The sequence below is a fragment of the Saccoglossus kowalevskii genome, chromosome 1, assembly GCF_978046115.1.
Source record: "Saccoglossus kowalevskii chromosome 1, keSacKowa6.1, whole genome shotgun sequence".
Lineage (NCBI taxonomy): Eukaryota > Metazoa > Hemichordata > Enteropneusta > Harrimaniidae > Saccoglossus > Saccoglossus kowalevskii.
Window position 1 is genome coordinate 27,734,140 of NC_140641.1, and position 22,268 is coordinate 27,756,407.

Below are 22,268 nucleotides of genomic sequence, written 5' to 3' on the forward strand. Positions count from 1 at the left end.
GATTCCAGGTGTAAAGATTCGTATTTGTAGTTATGGTCTGTTAACTTTTATGCCTTTTTTTTTCTTCCATTCTGTACACAGGTGAATCTATTTAAGTGAAATTTTTAGATAGCATTTTTCTTTCTAGCTCAACAGACCATAGGCTATTGATATGAGGTTTTGTCTGTCATTGACCTGGTTGTCAATCTGTGGCTGACTTTAGTGTGTGTGTAGCTTTCAGGTACAGATAGAAATTTGTTCATGAGAAGTTGATTCACCAAATATTATGAAAATTAGCCGAGGAAAACTCAATCAAAGATGGGTCTTTTTTGTTCTTATCACTTCTGTATATAGACCTATTTTGTTGGTCCCCGTTCGGACGACTGGCGGCCATTTTGGATGTAAAATTTGCTATTTCTGATACCTAAATGTGTCCGCAGCAGTTTCTCGAAGGTGACTGGGCCAATTTGGATCAAAGTTGGTATGATGATCATACACATTGGATTGTAGGTGCATGTCATTTTTTTTTCGTGATTCGAACAAATGTGGCCGACTGGCGGCCATCTTGTCTTTCATGGTACCCATGCTACTTTATCTTGAATGCAATGAACGTTTCTGTTTAAATTTTGTACAAAGATAGCATACCAAGAGATACATCTGCACCAACATGATTTTTGTTATTCAATTCAATATGGCTGGCCGACGCCTAATTTTCATGTAAAAGCGCTAAATCATTATTTTTACATGTCCGGAGCTGTTTCTCAGAGATGACTGGGCCGATTTGAATCAAACTTGGTATGATGATCATACATATTTGGTTATAGGTGCACATCAATTCTCTTGTAAAAGCACTAAATCATAATTTTTTTACAAATCCATCTCTTATTAATGGTTTCAATCTAATCTCAATGACTTCATCAGCATCAAATTGATATGTAAGATCACAAAATTATGGACAGGGACAGACAAACTTCAATTGAGACATATAAATGCAATTTATATTCTTATTTCAATAAAAACAGTTTTTCATAATTTTGGCAATGTACACATACTTGCAACAGACATTATAGTGAAATTGTGATTCAAGGCCATACAATTTTCAGCTAAATTTTCAACATTGATTTCATAAATTTAACTTTGATCAACTTAGTTGGCTTTTAATAACTTGGTAGATATCATTATTGAACGATACAACAATTATTTGGGTCCTGGTAATGAAGAATTTATTAAAGACCTTGAATTTCATAGTATTGTTTTATGACATTTGACATAAAAAAATACAATTATTGTGAATAATGGTGAACAATTTCGCTTTAATTTCGCATTGGAATTGCTCGAAATATAGTAATTTTTGTGTAATAATTTTACTAAAATTATGGACACAAAGGAATACACTATGATATTACTATTAAACTAGGTCCATGTTTCTTAATAAACCAATGATCATTAACATGCAATTTATGAACAAATTATGAGTAGGCTTCCTCTATCTTAATATGCTGCTAGTTGAACATGTGTCGATTATGGAAAGAAGATGGGCCATATTTAGAATTTGTCGGCCATATAATATTGCACCTGTCCATGCTGTATAATGTGCTCAAAAATACTCTTCACCAACATGTATATACTACAAATTGAGCTAGAAGTAAATATTTTTATTTTCACGGGAGATTATATCTAATGATTTTGCTCTGCTTTGTAGCTTAATTTAAAGTCATCATAGTGTTGAAAAACAGGATTTCTGTCGCTGTGGAATTAATCCAGAATGTTCCACAGTGATTTTGTCCTGATTTTGAAATTGCTCTAGTTATGGGAAACAAGCCATCAATATGTTATTGTTAATTTTTAAATACATTTCATCTTTTAACAGTATGGTTCCTTAATACTCTTTATATTGAATAGTTATACTGCAATTCCACCCCAACAATAGTGTACTATGCAAAGACATGCAGAGAAGTTTACAAATCTATTTGTATATATAATTATCGTGCCAATTAAAAGTGATACAACTGAATGATACACCATTGAGGCACCCCTTCCCCCAGTTACAAGAGAATGTTAGATAGTAGTATTAGGTAATTAGCAAAAAAAAGCCACACAGTGTCAGTGGACCGATTAGAATAAAAAAGATACATTACACTTTCCTGCAAGAACTTAGATTATTCTCCTTTAAATGTATAGATAACCCGAGATATTGAGCTATTAACCCTTGCTAGTCTGACTATGGTTTTATTTAATTGATACATTTCTACCCAGTACTAAGCTCATCCGATCCAATTTTAATCTTATTCGTCATAGATACTGTTAACTTTTATCTTTAAGCTGTACCTTCAACTGTGATCTAATCTGTGACCAATTAAAAGCAGATTACTCTTAGATCTCTGTGCTTTATTGTTATTCTTCAAAGAAGTATCAGTCAGCCGTACAGCTGAGATCCATTCTAATAGTGCGTTCTACGCATATGTTGTTGACAACTACATGTTTATTTCATGCAGCTATTCAGGTGGAACCAGTAGTATTATTCAATCCTCAAGACATCATGTCTGAGAACTTCGTTTAACCTTTTTACCTGCCACTGAAACATTCAGTTTATACATTTCTGTATTGTTTTTTAATTCTTGTGTTATTTCTAAATGATTGTAACTAAACTCAATAACTCTATTTTAAAATTATATTAATATATTAAAAACAGAAAATACTTTTTTTGCGATGTATACAGATGCTGATAAATTTGATAACATCGATTTGAAATTTTAATCACCTTATTTGCTCTATTAAAAGCTAATTTTATCATAGACTTTGCTTTGTAATTTATGTGATAGTGTGTGCTAATTATAATAATAATAATAATAATTTATTTACCTAGAAAATATTTCATACAATACTCAAAATTGTACATGCAGTCTAGGTAAAATGGAATCTGAAATAGCTTAAAAGCTAGTCGAGTCAGATCCCTGACATAACTTGAATTTAATGACTTAAGTTAAGACTGACAGTAGGTTACACCTCAGTATACTTCAAATAAACAAATATGATAATATAATAATATATATATATATGTATATACATACATTTATAATAAATATTAGTTCTATTCTAAATACTATGACATTAAATTTTCTCGTATAGTATTTTTGGATGTAAGTTTTTGTTTAGACCTTAAAGAAATTGATATGCTGTTCCAAAGTTTGGCCCCTAAATAAGATATTGCGAATGTCCCCGCTACTGTGTTCATTCTAGGTACAAGTAAATCATTTCGACATCTTTGTCGTGTTCTATATTTATGATGTAAATACTGCAAATTATATGTTGACATTGATTGTGGGAGATTCTCACGAGTCATATCATACATAAAACTTAAAAGTAATGACTTATGAAGTTTAAAAATATCAAGAATTGGGAGAGTATTAAAAATTGGTGGAGCATGCGCAGTAATGTTATAATTCTGGCTATCATTTTTTGTGCGGTATGTATAAATTTAAGATTTTACGGGAATGTACTACCCCAAACTTCTAAACCATAGGTGATATGAGGCTGAATCAACGTTTTGTATAACAAAAGGAGAATATGCCGTGGGACATAATGTCTTAATTTTAAAAGAATACCCGTCTTTTTCCTAATAGTTTTATTAGTCCCCGTTCGGACGAAGTCCGAAAACGGGGACTTATAATTCGGTCTCCATCCGTCCGTGTGTCCGTCTGGAGTCGTATCTCAGAGTCCCTTGGACCGATTCCGTTCATTCTTTGCATGTGCCTAGTACTTTATGTGGGACATATGCACATGCAGTGGTTTAGCGATTCGATTCAAAATGGCCGACTGGCAGCCATCTTGTTTTTTGAAAATGTTGTATTTTGGACATGCTTTGTCAGTTTTCATTCAAACTTGGTACATAGATTATACATGTTAGGATACATGTCCATGATGATTTATTTCACAATTGGATCAAAGATGGCCGACTGGCAGCCATCTTGTTTTTTGAAAATGTCGTATTTTGGACATGCTTTGTCAGTTTTCATTCAAATTTAGTACATAGATCATACATGTTAGGATACATGTCCCCGACCGTCCGTGAGTTCCTGAGTCTGCCCGTCCGACCGTCCGTGTGTCCGTCTGTCCGTGCGTCAGTCTATCCAACGTCATATTTCAGAATCCTGTGGACCGATTCTGTTCATTCTTTGCATGTGCCTAGTACCTTATGTGGGACATGCACATGCAGTGGTTTAGCGATTCGATTCAAAATGGCCGACTGGCAACCATCTTGTTTTTTGAAAATGTTGTATTTTAGACATGCTTTGTCAGTTGTCATTCAAGCTTGGTACATAGATTATACATGTTAGGATACATGTCCATGATGGATCAAAGATGGTCGACTGGCAGGCATCTTGTTTTTGTTTTTTTATGTGGTATCTTGGACGTGCTCTGTCAGTTTTCATTCAAATTTGGCACATACATGTACTTTATACATGTTAGGATGCATATCCATGACAATTTGTTTCAAAATCTGGTCAATGATGGCCGATTGACAGCCATCTGACTTTTTGGCCTTACTACTATATTTCCACAATTTATGTACCATTTTCATTCGTATTTGGCACATACATCATACATATCAGTGTGTTTCATAATCAGATCAAAGATGGCTGAATAACGGCTGTTTTTATTTTGGCCATATTACTATGACACGAAACACGTGTTTTGATGTAAATAAACAATCTGTTGTATACGCCACTTAGAACTCAAGTTTCAAGGACACGCTCGCGACAACCCCTCCGCTTTAATATGATGAGCACAAAGAGAACTTAACGGGGACTGTGTCATTTTCAATGACTTGTTGATCTTTGAAATGTGATTATCCCAGGTCAGATATTTATCAATTTCCATCCCTACGAAAGTTGGCATTCCCAAATCCACTACTGGCAGTTGATGCATGACCCATCCCACAGGATAATATGCAATTCCAATAGATCGCTTATTTTGTCAAAATACACCACCAAATGTTTGATATTTTTACTAGATTTGAATCTCTTGGGGGATTCACTGGACTTTATTTCCCATAATATGCATGTTACTGCACATGCCTCATATGAGGACTTACAAATAAATATTATGCAAGCATTCAGCGGTATTCATTTCTCAATCTATCAATAACAACCGAGTATGTGATGATTGTATCATCGACATTTTCTCTGACTAAGTAATGTTTGGACAGGTTTTCATCTCCATCTAAATACCACAGCCAATTGAATAAATAAATTCCACTTATGGCACCCTTATACTATACAGCTACTTGAATAATGTAGAAAATAGCATTACACATCTTTCACACATCTTTCTCATCACTGCAGAAATTTGAGTGAATTGTTGATGGAAATGGTCCAAACAGGGGTAGAATGCATTGTGCCAATGGAAAGTTCACTTTGAATTCTCTGCATGGAGATAGATGGCTATAATAATTTAATTTACCACTGTGTCTCTGGACACCTATATCTAGTCTATGTATATGCTACGATTGTATGCTTCATGTACACTGTCCATGGAAGGCCCACAGCTGCTGTGTAAACCTATAAACAAACTTGACGCAAATTAAGTCATGCGTAATATATTCAAGACTTTGCTATGTGACTTTTTATCTATCCTATAGGAACCATATCTTTCTTTGCACATTCTTGAAAACATTATATTCTTGCAGCAATAAAATAGTTACATGTGCATGATTCTATTCAGGTCATGTCCTGTACTCAACACTTCCAGATTAAAACTAGATATTGTGTGGCTTAATCAGTGATAGCTAACTTGTGTATATAATTATGTTTTAGGAAGCCATCAACTTGTTGGAGCCTATGACCAATGATCCAGTGAATTATGTCAGACAAGGAGCATTTATAGCATCTGCTTTGATTATGATACAACAGAATGAAGTCACATGTCCTAAGGTAAATATGTCCTACCACAATGTGTGGTAAGTTGTTGCTGCTCAGAAAATATGCATATAATCCAATCCAAATGAATGAACATAATATCCTGCCGGTGAATGAGCATGGAACCAAATTGTTAAGATTTTTTTAATTTTTGGAATGTGAATGTATTTTCCAATGCTTTCCTCCTGGGGGCGCTGTCTAATGAAAAATACTTTTCTGACATTTAAATTGTTTATTCCTATTTTTTGTTTTCCTGAAAAATGGTCATTGGTGCATGTTACCATCATCTTCTCCATTAACTTTTCTTGTAGTGGTAATAATTTGTCATTTGTATCAGATTGTTATAAAATTTATATTACTGTACAATCCCAGCCATTAATTTCTGTTTGAGTATGTCTCAGTAATTGAGATATTGTTAAAAAAAATCATCTCTGAAAGCAATGAAATAGGGAGTGATTGTGAACAATTACAATTGAATTTTAAACATATTTTCTTTTTGAAATGAATTGAGTGCTAATCTTTATCTTGACATTATTTAGGTTACTTGTAATTTAACTTTCTTGATTACCAAACTAACACAAGCTCTTCAAAAATAAGATTATTTACTAGATCATTTTTTTTTAGCTCCGCTGTCGACTTTGTCGAGCGGAGCTTATCATATGAGTGATTGTCCGTCCTCGTCCGCCGTCCGTGTCAATGTTTTACTTATTCGACTTCTTCTTGAAAACTACAAGCCTGAATGCTTTGATACTTGGTGTATATGTACCTTGGGTAGACCTCTCTCAGATTTGTTCATTTCATGATCATATCTTCAATTCTCTAATTTTGGTGAATATTTTGTCATTTTTGGTAAAAAGTGATATTTTCGACTTCTTGTTAAAAACCGCAAGTCCAATTGCTTTGATATTACATATATAGGTACTGCATGTGGATCTCTCTCAGATTTGTTCATTTTGAAATGATATCTTTAATTCTCTAATTTTGGTGAATATTTTTGTCATTTTTTGTAAAAAGTGATATTTTCGACTTCTTGTTAAAAACCGCAAGTCCAATTGCTTTGATATTACATATATAGGTACTACATGTGGACCTCTCTCAGATTATTTTTGTCATTTTTGGTAAAAAGTGATATTTTCGACTTCTTGTTAAAAACCACAAGTCCAATTGCTTTGATATTACATATATAGGTACTACATATGAACCACTCTCAAATTTGTTCATTTCATGATGATATCCTTAATTCTCTAATTTTGATGAATATTTTTGTCATTTTTGGTAAAAAGTGATATTTTCAACTTCTTGTTAAAAACCGCAAGTCCAATTGCTTTGATATTACATATATAGGTACATGTACTACATGTGGACCTCTCTCAGATTATTTTTGTCATTTTTGGTAAAAAGTGCTATTTTCTTCTTGTTAAAAACCATAATCATTTATGGTGAAAAATTATATTTTTGAATTCTTGTTGAAAACAGCAAGTCCCATTGCATTGATACTATGCATATTGTTCAGCGGAGCTATCTCAGCCGAGAGGCTGCTTGTTATTCTATTTCATCTAATTGCTGTTCAACCAAAAACAAAAATTCTTCAATTGGAACATCGTTTCAATTCTATGAACCTTTTCCCCAATTGTATTGACCTTAATCAACCTTAACTTAACTTGACCTTAACTCTTGGTACTTGTTCAATGCGAATGTCAACATTTGCATATATATCATCACAGGTGAAAATCCTTCTCTGTGCTGTAATAATAATACCAATGTAGGTAGGCACTAATATATTGCAATACATCTACTTATACCACCCTTGGGCATGTGATGTATTGATCTGGCCATATGTTTATTCCCACAAACCTTCGCTTGTTCTCTGTCTTTATGCAAATTGGAAACTGAAGCAATAAACTACCACAGAAAGCGGGTATACCACAAGAATTTCACGAGATTGTGGTATACAAATGAATTAACCTCAGTTTATTTGGTTTAAATGTTGTTAAATATACTCGGCAACATGAGACTTAAGAAATTTAGTTTTAGGTAACATAGACTTAATACATATTTTGCACAGTTTTGATGCAGAAAAAGAAATTAGATGGATGACAATGTTGTTTTTGCTATCAATTAATACTGGGCGTCATTAACAAGTCTGACCATATTGACCTATTATTAATTTGTTTGGTATGGTTTACAAAGTGGGGAATGACAGGATGGTGATTTGAGTGGTTTTTATGGTATGCTTTTATCAGCATGCTTGAGAGTAAATGAATTAAATATGACATGAAGGACACGTTCAGTTTTACTAACACAGAACCAGGAAACTTATAAAATGCATACATGTATAGTGTGTTTCTTTTTAGACAATGTTTACAGCAAATGAATGAATTATAATTAGTCTCCCCCTTCCATCTATCTTGAGATACTCTCTCTACTTTAATTTATACATACATTTAGATATATTGTATTGTGATATATGACTTGTCTTATCCTAGAGATAAGCTATTATAAAATTAAGAGTAATTGACCAACCTGATTCACAATATCTATCACCCATTCAGTTTAATGTGTACATTTATATTCCTACTGTATGGTTTAACAGCTGCAGTGCTTTCCGCTACTGTTTAATTGGACATTATAGTCTCAAAATTTACTGTTTGTCTAATACATTTACAAATTGTGCTTAACTTCTGACAATTTGGTTTCAGGTTGCTAGTTTCCGCACAATGTACTCTAAAGTAATCAATGATAAACATGATGATGTTATGGCTAAATACGGTGCTATCATGGCACAAGGAATCATTGACGCAGGTATGTAAACTTGACTCTAATAAAAGGCACATTTACAAAACCAATCTTATCAATCAACTTCGTAATCTCTTTGTCACCCAATCTAGACTTGTCTCATGGATGTCTTTCAAGATCCACTCAGCCATTGATGCCCACCTACTCTGGACCACACCTGTTTATGTCTGTCTACTTGACCCACTCGCCCATTGATGCCCACTTACTCTGAATCACACCCATTTAGGCCTGCCTACTAGATCCATTCACCCATTGATGCCAACCTACTCTGGATCACACCTGTTTATGTCTGCCTACTTGACGCACTCACCCATTGATGCCCACCTACTCTGAATCACACCCATTTAGGCCTGCCTACCCGTCCCACTCACCCATTGATGCCTGCCTACTCTGGACCACATCTGTTTATGCCTGCCTACTTGACCCACTCACCCATTGATGCCCACCTCCTCTGAATCACACCCATTTAGGCCTGCCTACCAGACCCACTCACCCATTGATGCCTGCCTACTCCGAACCACACCTGTTTATGTCTGTCTACTTGACCCACTCACCCATTGATGCCCACTTACTCTGAATCACACCCATTTAGGCCTGCCTACTAGATCCATTCACCCATTGATGCCAACCTACTCTGGATCGCACCTGTTTATGTGTGCCTACTTGACCCACTCACCCATTGATGCCAACCTACTCTGAATCACACCCATTTAGGCCTGCCTACCAGACCCACTCACCCATTGATGCCTGTCTACTCTGGACCACATCTGTTTATGCCTGCCTACTTGACCCACTCACCCATTGATGCCCACCTACTTTGAACCACATCCATTTATGCCTGCCTACTAGACCCATTGACGCCTACTCACTCTAGATCACACCCATTTATTATGCCCATCTACTTCGAACCACACCAATTTATCCTGCCTACTTGACCCACTAACACATTGATGCCTACATACTCTGGACCACACCCTTTTATGCCTGCTTACTATACCCACTCTCCTGTTGATGCCTACCTACTATAGATCACACTCATTACCGTTAAAGTCCTATTATAAACCGCGGTTTATATTACAATGTATCAATTTAAAAATTGGGATCAAAAGCTCAAGTTCGGGGTGCGGTTTCTATTACGTACATACTGCAATCACTAAATGGGCGTGGTCATTTTTTGTCCACAACACATGCACAAAACAAACAATACAACGTACAATCTCTTGAATAGGCGTCGGGGAAGAGTGAAAGGCCTTATTTTGGTTCTAAAATAGGCGTTACGAAATGTTGAAAAATTACAGTCAATCAAAAAAAAATTCTACATGATACAAAAAATACTCAGTATTTATTTTTTTAATTTTCTTGGTAACGAAAAGTATATTCTAACAGAAGTTTCAAATAAAAACAGGAATGCACTGCTTAGTAGCAAATGATCACATAACGGTAGCTCGATCCGGCCATGCTGCTGGTCACAAGTGAATAACTTACTTGTTTTCGAAGTGTTGATATTGGTGATTATTATTTAGTAGTGATTACAATAAATAACGCACGAAAAATAAATTCGTTGAATTGTTATAAAATGCAAGTCAAATTCAACTTAGTTTCCCCGTAAGCGAATGATTTCAGTCACGTGTAAACAGCCGATACGATATCCGCCATGCTTTTGAATGCTCACGTGACGTATTATTGACCGGATAGGTCAAGTCGCTAATTAACCAATCAAAATGCTGGATGGTGCACACGTGTCTAAATTACATAGCTCATTTAAATATGTTAATGACAGTTCACCTCATGGTGAACGCAACACGGAAGAGATTTACCGATAATGTAGTGCGATCTTTTGCCTTTGATTTCCATGGGAAAACGGCATGATTTTTTTTTTAAATCAAGAAATTATTTGTTTTCGAAAGATAAATTATTCTTCAATGCTCAGTTTAACACTTTTACGGTGATAAAAGCTCATTGTCTAAAACTTACGAAACACAGACGTATTCAGAAAGAGTATTGACAGAGGTCGCCGCCAGAACAAAAGCAGTTTCATTGCCTGTCTGACATCTTATCACCGCTGAACAATAAATAGGTGTGAATATTTTTAGGCATGTTGTCGAAACAAATGAATAGGATTTAGGAACAATGCCGTTTTGGAACAGCTGGTTGAAACAATGAAGTCAGTCACGGTCTTGTTGAATTGGGGGTGCGGTTAGTAATAGGTACTTTTCAAGTTTTCAATTTTTGTTAAGAACTCTTTAACCCCGAAGCCGGAATTGGGGGTGCGGTTACTATTACGTATGCGGTTTATATTAGGACTTTAACGGTAATGCCTACCTATTTACCCATTTATGCATGCCTACTTGGAACCACACCTTTCTATGCCGGCCTACTAGACCCACTCGCCCATTGATCCCTCCCTACTCTGGACCACACCCATTTATGCCTGCCCACTAGACCAACTTGCACATTGATGACCACACTCTAGAACACAACTACACTGAAAAAGCTGTATGGCCACGTAAAAATGTAGTTGTCTGACAATCTGTATTAGTCCCCGTTTGAACGAATTTGGTCACCATCTGTCTCTGTATGTTTGTCTATCTGTTCGGAGTTCAGAACCATGAGGACCAAATCTGTTCATTCTATGCATGTGCATATGCAGTGGTTTAATGATTCACTCCAAGATGGCTTACTGGCAGCCATTTTGTTTTTTGAAAAGGTGGTATCTTATGCATGCCTTATCAGTTTTTGTTAAAATTTTGGTACATACATTATACGTATTATGTATAATGATACATGTTGTTAACATACATGTCTATGACAATTTTTTTCGTGATCGTATCAAAGATGGTCAACTGGTAGCCATCTTGTTTTTTGGAAATGTTGTATCATGGACATGGTTTGTAATTTTCATTCAAATTTGTTGTATACATTGTACATTTTAGATAACAGTGCATGACAATTTGTTTTACAATCGGGTCAAAGATGGCAAACTGGCAGCCATTTTGCTTTTTGACCATACTATTAAATCTCCAAGGCTTAGGGAGCATTTTTATTCATATTTGGCACTACATCATACATATTGGAATACATGTTCATGTCAGTTTGTTTCATAATCAGATCAAAAATGGCTGATTGGCATCTATCTTGTTTTTATATTACTGATATGTTCATATTACTGATTGTCCGTCGTCGTCAACTTTACAATTTCAACTTCTTCTTCAAAAACGCAAGTCAGAATGTTTTCAAATTTGATATGCAAGTACCTTGGATGGTTCTTTCTCAGATTTATTCATTTCTTGTCAAAATCTAAAATTCTCTATTTTTGGTAAATATTTTTGTCATTTTCGGTCAAAATTGATATTTTGACTTCTCCTTCAACACTGCAACTCAGAATGCTTTCAAATTTGATATGCAAGTACCTTGGGTGGTTCTTTCTCAGATTTGTTTATTTTGTGTCAAAATCTCAAATGTTGGAATTTTGCTGAATATTTTTGTGATTTTTGGTCAAAATTGATATTTTTGACTTCTTCTTCGAAACCGCAACTCTGAATGCTTTTTAATTTGGTATATAGGCATCTTGGGTGGATTTCTCTCAAATTTGTTCATTTCGTGTCAAAATTTTATATTTTAGCTGAATATTTTTTGTGATTTTGGGTCAAAATTGATATTTTGGACTTCTTCTTCGAAACCGCAATTCCAAATGATTTCTAATTTGGTATATAGGCACCTTGGCTGGATCTCTTAAATCTTAAATCTCAAAATCTAAAATTTTTGATTTTTGCTGAATATTTTTGTGATTTTTAGTCAAAAATGATATTTAGCTTTGCTGTCGACAAAGTCGTAACAGCGAAGCTGTTCATATTACTGATTGTCCATCGTCGTCAACTTTACAATTTCAATTTCTTTTTCAAAACCGCAAGTCAGAATGTTTTCAAATTTGATATGCAAGTACCTTGGATGGTTCTTTCCTAGATTTGTTCATTTCATGTCAAAATCTCTAATTCTCTATTTTTGGTGAATATTTTTGACTTCTTGTTAAAAAACGCCAGTCTGATTGCTTTGATATTACATATCTAGGTACTACATGTGGACCTCTCTCAGATATGTTCTTTTCGTGATGATACCTTTAATTCTCTAATTTTGATGAATATTTTTGTCATTTTTAGTAAAAAGTGATATTTTCAACTTCTTATTAAAAACCGCAAGTCTGATTGCTTATGTTTAATACATCTCACTCCTGTTAGACAGTAATAATGCATGCTTGTCTTTTGTGAAAATTGCTTTCTAAACTCTCCAGAAGTGCCAGAAAAACATTAAATTTATCAATCAACATTTCATTGCAGTGTTGAAAGCAAATCACCACAAATCCCATAAGTGTGAAGAAACGTGCCAAATATGCTAACCTTTTAACTTCTTAACATTCCATTAATCACCTCTCACGAGATGCAACATGGGTGCCCAATTTCAATGTTTTGACTACTCCGGTAGATCTTCAGAACAACTATACATTTTTGCTCGGTAATTTAGATTAAATGAGTTTGTACATGTGGGACATGCAAGTTATGTTTTCAATTCAGCTCAAATACTTTTCAGATCCCACGCATTATATCTCAATTGTGTAGTTTGTTTCATACATCATACTGAAAGCACAGTTAAAAATCTTACTAATCTGGGCAATGTTGTATGAGTACGCTTTGTCAGTCTTGCCTTCTTTGAATTATATGGATTATGTTCCACCTGTCAAAGTTATTAGCTTGAAAAAAGTGTTGGCATAGGGCATTTAATACAAACTGTGCCATTTGTTAAGGTTTCATTCATTGAACCCTGGATATCTCATGCTTTCTCCTTTGATCATTAAGTCTGTATTGGTTTAGGTTTAGAATTAACTTTCACCATCTGCTGCAGGCTCTCCCCATTCAGATCAGGCAATTATTATTCACTATTGTAACAGTGGTGTGATGTAAAAAATGCAATATGTTTTCGTGCTCTACTGAAGACTTGCGTGATTCACACACAAGAATTGATTGATCTGTGACTTCTTTGACTCCTTCATGGGAGCTGAAATGTCACATGACACCTGTATCCCTCTAAAGCTGCATTGTCTACTCTTCTCAATGTTGCAATACTGTATGCTTTGAAGTATAGCTGCTGAGTGAAAAAAGTTTAGTGAAAGAACTAGCCATGTAACATTCAGTCTTTGAATTAGAACCTCTTAGGGGGGACTATTGTAAGTATATCTAATTGTTGGCTTTGAAATAAAAGTAAAATGTGTGTTTACACATGGAACTATAAACCCCAGGAAGAACAACGAAACTAAGAGGATTAAAAAAACCTTTGTCTTAGTTTATCTTACAGTGCTTTCGCTTTTGTTACCACAACATTAGTCATACTCCATGTTAGTTGCCGCCGATACGCCGTATCAACCGCTTTGCTGGAAACGGAAAACTTGAAAAAAAAAAATTTCATATCTGCGCAGTAAAATATTTCGTTCACTACGCATGCGCAAACAAGTCGATCTGCAGGGTGACATTCAGTGTACCGGAAATCATGCAACGGGTCGGAGTTTTAGCGAGTTTTCATAATTTTCAATGTCATTTTTAGATTACTTCTTGTTTTTTTCAACCCTCGAAAAAATAAGGTTGCGAAAGTTTGCGAAACATGGGGTTTGGTATGCTGTTTGTTGTCGAGATATCCCGACTTATTCCGTGTTTCCCTTCGATCGCCAGAAGTGGCAATGTGTTTTTTTTTCCGTTGAATGTCGCTCATTTATCAGTGTTTTTGTCTTGGCGCCATTGTTTTTTTATGCTATAACCAAAACAACTCCATCACGTGATCTCCCGAAGTCGCCCGATTGACTCCGAAAATGACCGATAGTCGGAGATAAACGTTCATTTGCGTAGATCGGCTTATTTTTAATGCGACGAAATAAGCAGTCAAAATAAACATTCGACATTGCGGCAACTATCATAGTTCAAAGGAAACAAAGTGGTTGTTCTTCCTGGTGTTTATAGTTCCATGGTTTACATGAAGCATTTGCAATTGGAATTTTTTTAAGCCTTTCCTTGAAAATATTTTGTTTGTTTGTTTGTGTGAAGTACAAGTACATACATGTATGCACTAGTACGTGTAAGGCATTTGAACAGCACTGCTTCAATCAATATGTCATGTGACTGCCAGATCACTAGACCCCGCACTATTAATTCTTTTAATACCATTGCACACAGTGAATTTTGACTGGCAATAAAAAAAAGGAAAATAATATTACATAATCAGAAATATAAAGGAAAAATTATTGTCTAGGACCAAAAGCAATGCAATTTACCATTCAGTGAAAAGCCATATCTGCATTCGTTCCAAAATGTATTTGCACTTATTTTGTGCTCAAATTTCTCCATTAGCTATATCACCAGCATTGCCTATTGCCTTATTGACATCATCTTCAATTACTTTCTTTTGTTGAATGCAGAAGCAGGATGTGTAGGAAATAGAGCCCCGTCACTGAACGCAAATGTTTGCACTATGCAAAAAGTGTTTTGATGTCATTTTGGGCTATAATATCTCATTAAATTGTTACTACAAGCAGAAAAAAGTTCTAATAATAGTATGGTTAGAATACAACAAAGCATGCTTTCTGGCAATACTGAGTCACATCAACGAATGCATATATAATAAATATAGAATATTAGTATTATGAAGGTTTTCAATTCTTTCTCTAATATCTAATATCTTGAGAACACTTTGGGGGCACTTCATTGGGGTTATATGAACCCCTAAAATCTTACAATTGTTCATTTTGTCTGGTGTATTTTGCATTTTACATTGAAACAAGCCAGTTAAAATGAATTCTGCATCCGCAGAGCAGTTTGACTGTATTATATGGAGATTTTAAATATTTCTAACCATGTGCACATTACTTGCTCCATCATGTAATAAGTCGGTCGTTGACGTCTGTTGAGAAATGATATTACTACTGATTGTATTGCAATTTGATTAATTTTCAGTCTATCTGGGAGATTAAGATTACTCTTGCATTCATCTTTTATTGCAGTGATGTAGAAAATCTATGTAACACATAGTAGATGATGCCATTCTACTAGACTGGGTTGTCACCTACTTTTAGGTCACACCGTAATTAGAACATAGCATAACTATTGCATCCTTGCCCATTGATAATCTTGATTAAATAAAAAAATGGATGGATGGATGGATACAAACTAATAATGCACAATCTTTCCTTTGCATGGTAAAAGTGAGTATAAAAGTCCTGAAACAATGTAATACTATCTCTCAACATTTTACACTAAAAATACTGGCTACAATTTAGGTGTGAACAATCCTGGCAAAAATGGACAAGAACAATGAAAGTCATCAAAAAATAAAGCTACTTGTACTGTACAACGACAACAACAAAAACACACTTTTTTCTCTCATTTACAATGATACGGACAAGTTAAACAATTTGGTCAAATTTGCAAGAAGTCTTTCTGCCCAATTAGAACAAGCTTGTTTGCTAGAATCTCAATTGCATTGATTACATTGATTGCATGGTGGGCTGCTCAAACAATTGAACATGCTTAAGACCATGCACATAGACAAAAGTATTTTAAAAACTACTGGTACATGCAGTTTATCTCTATTTGTCACAGTAGACATAATATTTCCTCATGTGGCAATGTACAGTTACACTTGTCATGTATCTGTATATTAAGCATATAACGGTATATGACAAATATAATTTGCATACTATTTGTTTTTAACTTTGGAATATTGAAGTTTCACACAGGATTAACATATTATATATTGTAAGATGTGTGCAGCCATGCGTGTACGGTTGTGTCACAATGGGGAAATCACATGTCCCAAAACATGTTTTATTTTGTTCAAGTGAAATAGAAATAATGCTGCATTTACATAATGTATCAGTATATAACACATTTAAAAATATTAAGAAGTTGAAAAGAAGCATTTCATCAATTTTTCTTCATTTTTGCTCTCTTTCATTCAAGATTATATTCATTTACGAAAAATGTATGAATGTATATTTATGGAAATCGCTCATTAAAACAAATACTGCGCAGTGGATTTGTTTGGCTTGCTTTTCAACAGACTGACCACAATGTAATTCAATGGTAAATATATTGTATATTTTTTGCAGCCTCAACATTCATGCAGTACAGATTTGTTCATACTGCAGTGTTGTGCAGCTTATCAGTTGACACTGTCTATATAGCCTGAATACATATCATTAGTAGCACTTGTATTTTAGTAAGTACTAAGTATGATCTCTCTAGTTCTAAGTATTGGTGGCTTGTTGCCCCCAAGTCATACATTCCAATCTTAGCTCAGTATAATGTTTATCTTATCTAGTCATCCATTTTCATGATTCTTTATTTCTGTCCTATGCTATATGAATATAAGTGAGACATGTGATAAGGGGGATTTAATTTTGCTGGCCATGTCAGATAATATTACGACTATCCTAGTCTTTCCAACAATAAACTGCATGTTATTTCTGTGACCTCAACAGTCAGTTAGATTTAAAAGTGCACTTAAAAAACATACTTAAAAAGTATAGCGGAATCAATTAATCTTTTATCAACATGACAACATGAAAATTGCAGCTTGGGTGGTTTAAATACAATGTACAGTACTGCACTGTGCTGAAATCGTTTTGAAGAATAACATATGTCCCTATTTCAATGAAGGCTGAAAATGAGGATACAGGATTATACAGGATTATTTATGTGTGGTGGCCATACAGCTGCAAGGTGGTCATTCAGGATGTAAAAATGAGCTAAAACCTAATGTCGAATATTTAGGCAAGTTGTTTTAAGAGATGTATGGGTTACTCAAAAGCATATCTGAGAATGAGTTGTGCTGGCACGCAGAAGCCACAACACTGTGTGTGTGTGTGTGCGTGTGCGTGCGTGTGTGTGTGTGTGTGTGTGTGTGTGTGTGTGTGTGTGTGTGTGTGTGTGTGTTGGCTTGAAGGGCAAGTAGATGCCACACAAAACAAGTCTGCATGTACTACAGATTCTTAAATAAAATAAAAAAAAATAAAAAAAATCCATTAACCTTGCAGTAAAACTTGTTTTCAGTTGGGAATATATGGAGATGTCAATAGAATGAGCAAAAAGCTTGCCCCACGTTCAAAGTTGTATGGGGGCCAATATTTAATCTTTCAATCTTGTTTAATTACTGACAGTATAGCGACTATAGTTTGAATGTTATCGAATGTACGGGTACATACCGGTAATTTACTGTGGGTACTGCATGGATAAAAATAACAAGACCAGGAGATGGTAGGATGGGAAATGAATCAAGTTAGTTATCCATTCAATGCTAAGGATAGAAATTTAAAGTCTATTGTGATTGGTATTTTACAAACCCAAACAATTTAATCAAGGGGCCTCAGGTGTTACTTATAATCATAGTTTCTGTATGACTACGATCTGGTTGGCAAAAATTCAAGATGGCCATCTGGTGGCCATATTTTTTCTGTGTTCCCACCTGTTTCTCTTTTGCATTCTTACTGTATTCACCTATTTCATCTGTTTGCATTGATTATATTACCACACAATATGAATACTAATTTCATCAACATTAATTTACTTTCTTATAATCTAGAATATTAGATGTTCTGCAGCTGATAAAAAATAGATTCATCACAGAATGTTTCAAAGTACCATGGCTAATTTCTTTTCAGGAATGGGGAAGGTGTTTTTGTATTATTGGCATTTTAATACTTAAATAAATAATTGATATCCCAAGTGTGAAACAAATTTGATAACTCTCAGACTTGAAGATACACAAATTATACTTTGTTTTCAAAGAATTCCTCACAATTTAATTACATTCTGGATCAATGTTTGGTTTGAATTTCCTTGTGATGTTAAGCTGAATAAACCTAACTTGGTAGACTTATTCAATAATGGCCTTATTTTTTGTATCATCTTTCACTTTAGCATTTAAGTATTATTAAATATGGGTATGGGTAAGTATGTAAAAGTGGGAAATACCTCCTATAAATATGTTTACAGTTTATGATTAATAATATACTGAAAACCATTAGATTTCACTGGTATTTACACTATTTTTATCTTATTCAATGGATTTGAAATTCAGATTTTTTAGTGAAACAATGGGGAATTTAATTTCTGTAGTGCATTTAACTGGTCAGTAAAATAGCAAAATTAAAACTTAGTAAACAAGTCATTGTCAATGACACGTCCCCGTTCCGTTCATATTTGAGTGACATATACATTCAAAGCAGATCATGACCGAAATGCACCTGCATATGTACAACACATTGTACTAAATCTGAACAAAATCCATCCATGCATGACCGAGATCTGGTTCCGGAATTGTGAAAATATGTGATTTTAATGCATTTTCGGTCTTAAAATGGCCATCATTCAGCTATTGTTAAGCGGATCATGAAACAAATGCACATATCTATTTGTGACATGATGTACCATATGTGTGTGAAGTTTGAACTTGATCAATCCAGACATGTCTTGGATACGGATCCAGAACTGAATTCTTTAAGAAAATGGCCACCAGTCGGCCATTTCGAACTTGATCCGAAAAAAAAAATGACGTGCATCAAGGTCCTATTATGTTTAATGTATGTACCAAATTTGAATGAAATCCGTCCATGCATAACTGAGATCTGGGTCCGGAATGGTGAAAATGTGCGATTTCAATGCATTTTCGGCCTTAAAGCGGCCGCCATTTGGCTATCGTTGATGGGATCATGAAACAAATGCACATACATATTTGTGACATGATGTACCTTGTGTGTGTGAAGTTTGAACTTGATCAATCCAGACATGTCTCGGATACGGATCCAGAACTGAATTCTTTAAAACAAAATGGCCGCCAGTCGGCCATTTCGAACTTGATCCGAAAAAAAAAATGACGAGCATCAAGGTCCTATTATGTTTAATGTATGTACCAAATTTTGAACAAAATCCGTCCATGCATAACTGAGATCCGGGTCCGGAATGGTGAAAATATGCGATTTTGATGCATTTTCGACCTTAAAATGGCCGCTATTCGGCTATCATTAATCGGATCATGAAAAAAATGCATGTGCATATGTCCCATATAATGTGTGATGTATGAGTGAAGTTTGAACTTAATCGGTCCATGCATGTTTGAGATACAGGTGATCACGGACGGACGGACGGGCGGACGCACACAGGGCAAAACATAAGTCCCCGTTTTCGGACTACGTCCGAACGGGGACTAAAAAAATTATAGGGCCAACTATTAGAGCTGTTTGTCAGTTTCATTTATACCAATGTATGATCACAGGCCATATCTACTGCTCACTAATTGTATGCACCTGTTTATCATGTAGCTCATTCAAGTATATTAGCAACTACCAACACACGACTAATTCAGTGTGTCAGGTCTGAATCAGAGGTTTTACTGCAGAAACGGCACATCTAATTCTTAAATTTGATCAGGGAGAGATCATGAATCTATCTGATTTATGAGTAATATCAGATAGCTCTCAACTGTAAGCTTCTAGTGATCATAAGAAAACTGTTCACTCTCCAAAATAAGGGATAAATGAGTGTGAGGTATAACAGCTATATACTGACACTACCGTAGGTTTTCTATGTACAATGCACCTCATTAAGGTTATATTTTCAACAGCTGCACTTGTGAAAATATATTTGCAGTGAACTTTTGTAACTTGAAGTATGTCCGTTACAAGTTTGTAAAATGCCTGGCATCTGCCAAAAAATGTCAATGCATAAATTGTTGGTTATTGTTGGAAGCCTCCTAGTTTGCTTTGGAATTTAGATTTAGTACTCGTAATTGAAATACCAACCCCAGTTTAGCAAGTTAGTATATGCTGATTTTTTTCCATCCCTTGAGGGATAGTGATTTAAGGTAGACAGATTTATGGCTTGTTTGCTTACCTTGACAAAATTACCCTGACACATCCTGAAATATATTAGAGGGCAAGAGGGTTATGATGTCGCTGTGCTCCATTTCATCTTCAGTCATTGTAAATCATGTGATAAATTTGTAGCATTCTCAGTATTACATGTGAGAATACTTTATATCTATGGTAGCTAATTTTGACTTGTATGAAACATATGATGGGGTTTGTTGAAGAAAACTGTATTTAAAATGATAGTGTACAAGCAAATGGTCGATAAGGTCGCTCAACACTGTATACTATTCTTTTATAAATGATATACTGTACTATTGCTCTTGCATAAATGACAGAGGTGAGAGAATGTTCTTTGCTGAATATGATTGATATCATGTATTATTATTGTTCAATACTGCATCAACTGGAACTGTGTTCAAAATTTGGTGGAATGTTCAACTCGGATTATTAGTGGTTGTATAATTTGTCAATGTTTCAGCGTGTGTAATTTTGATTAGACTACTGCTGTTGCATATTTATTTCACCTTAGACTCGCACTTGTTGTAGATATTAGTAGCTAATATACATGCACTCGGAAATATTGAAATTGATAATAGATGAGCATAGCAATGACTTTTGAACAACCCTTATTCCTTTATCAAGTCTCATTCATTTATTTTGCCAAATTTTAGTGATATTTCTTGGTTCTTTGGAATGAATTCCTATAAAAACTGCTTTTGCTAACCCAATCTGAATCAACTGGTACCGGTAATTTATACAAAAATGATCTAATTATTGAAACATAACATTTGCATTATATTACATGTATGTAACCATGGTAACCATGGTAACTTTGTGTAATAAGTTCGCCATTTTCAACCGCTTTCATATATATTCTTCAGGCTTGGATGGTAGCACTTTTCTCTTGTGCATTCGCACTCCAATGTGCAAAGGAGTCTTTGTGGTTACCCTGTCCGTCAATGTGTGCGTGTGTGTGTATGTCTATTCCACCATAGACCCTAAATATCCTATGGCCTGTGGTTCCTCTAATATGTCAAGAACAACTCATCAGTTTTCAATGAAATTTGATGCATAAGTGCTCTGCGGTATTCACAGAACTGAAATCTTTGCATATTGCATTCTCATTTAGCATAAATTAACCTATTTTTAGGTTTTCCACAGATATATCCAGTGCCACCTATCAGATTTAAATGGAACTTCGTACATATGTGGATAATGTGCATACATTGTGTACCTAATTTGTTTAGGGCTCCACAATTCTGCTTGTTTCGTAGGTGCTCTGTAGTAATCCACAGGTGTGATCTATGCATATTAATTACTTACCAAATCACAAGACTGCGTCAGTTTTAGCTGTTTCACAAATACCTCAAGGTCCACTCATCAAATTTCATGTAAACATGCTACATACTTGTGGGTGCTCATGGAGTAAAAACTAATTATTTTTAATTTTAAATACACTATTTGCTTTATCAGTAGTGCATACATTGAATATGTAAATGACAAAAATGGCTGTGGTTAAAAAAAGTCGTATTTTAATTGATCTAGTATAAATAACAAATGTTTTTGTTGGCTTATATGTGCTTCTATTGGAGATGTGATTACTGTATGGCAAATACAGTATTCCTCATTTCTTTTTCATTTGGCCCAAATATCCTTAGCACATCTTTTGT

General features: G+C 34.8%; 1 protein-coding gene across 1 annotated transcript in view; it reads left to right on the forward strand.

Moving 5' to 3' along the window:
• LOC100374583 (26S proteasome non-ATPase regulatory subunit 1-like) overlaps window positions 1–22,268 on the forward strand; it is a 155,944-nt gene that overhangs the window by 118,877 nt on the left and 14,799 nt on the right. Inside the window, exons 19-20 of the mRNA XM_085500276.1 lie at window positions 5,800–5,912; window positions 8,597–8,699. Coding sequence (XP_085356402.1) covers window positions 5,800–5,912; window positions 8,597–8,699 — 216 coding nt within the window. The remainder of the gene's footprint in view (window positions 1–5,799; window positions 5,913–8,596; window positions 8,700–22,268) is intronic.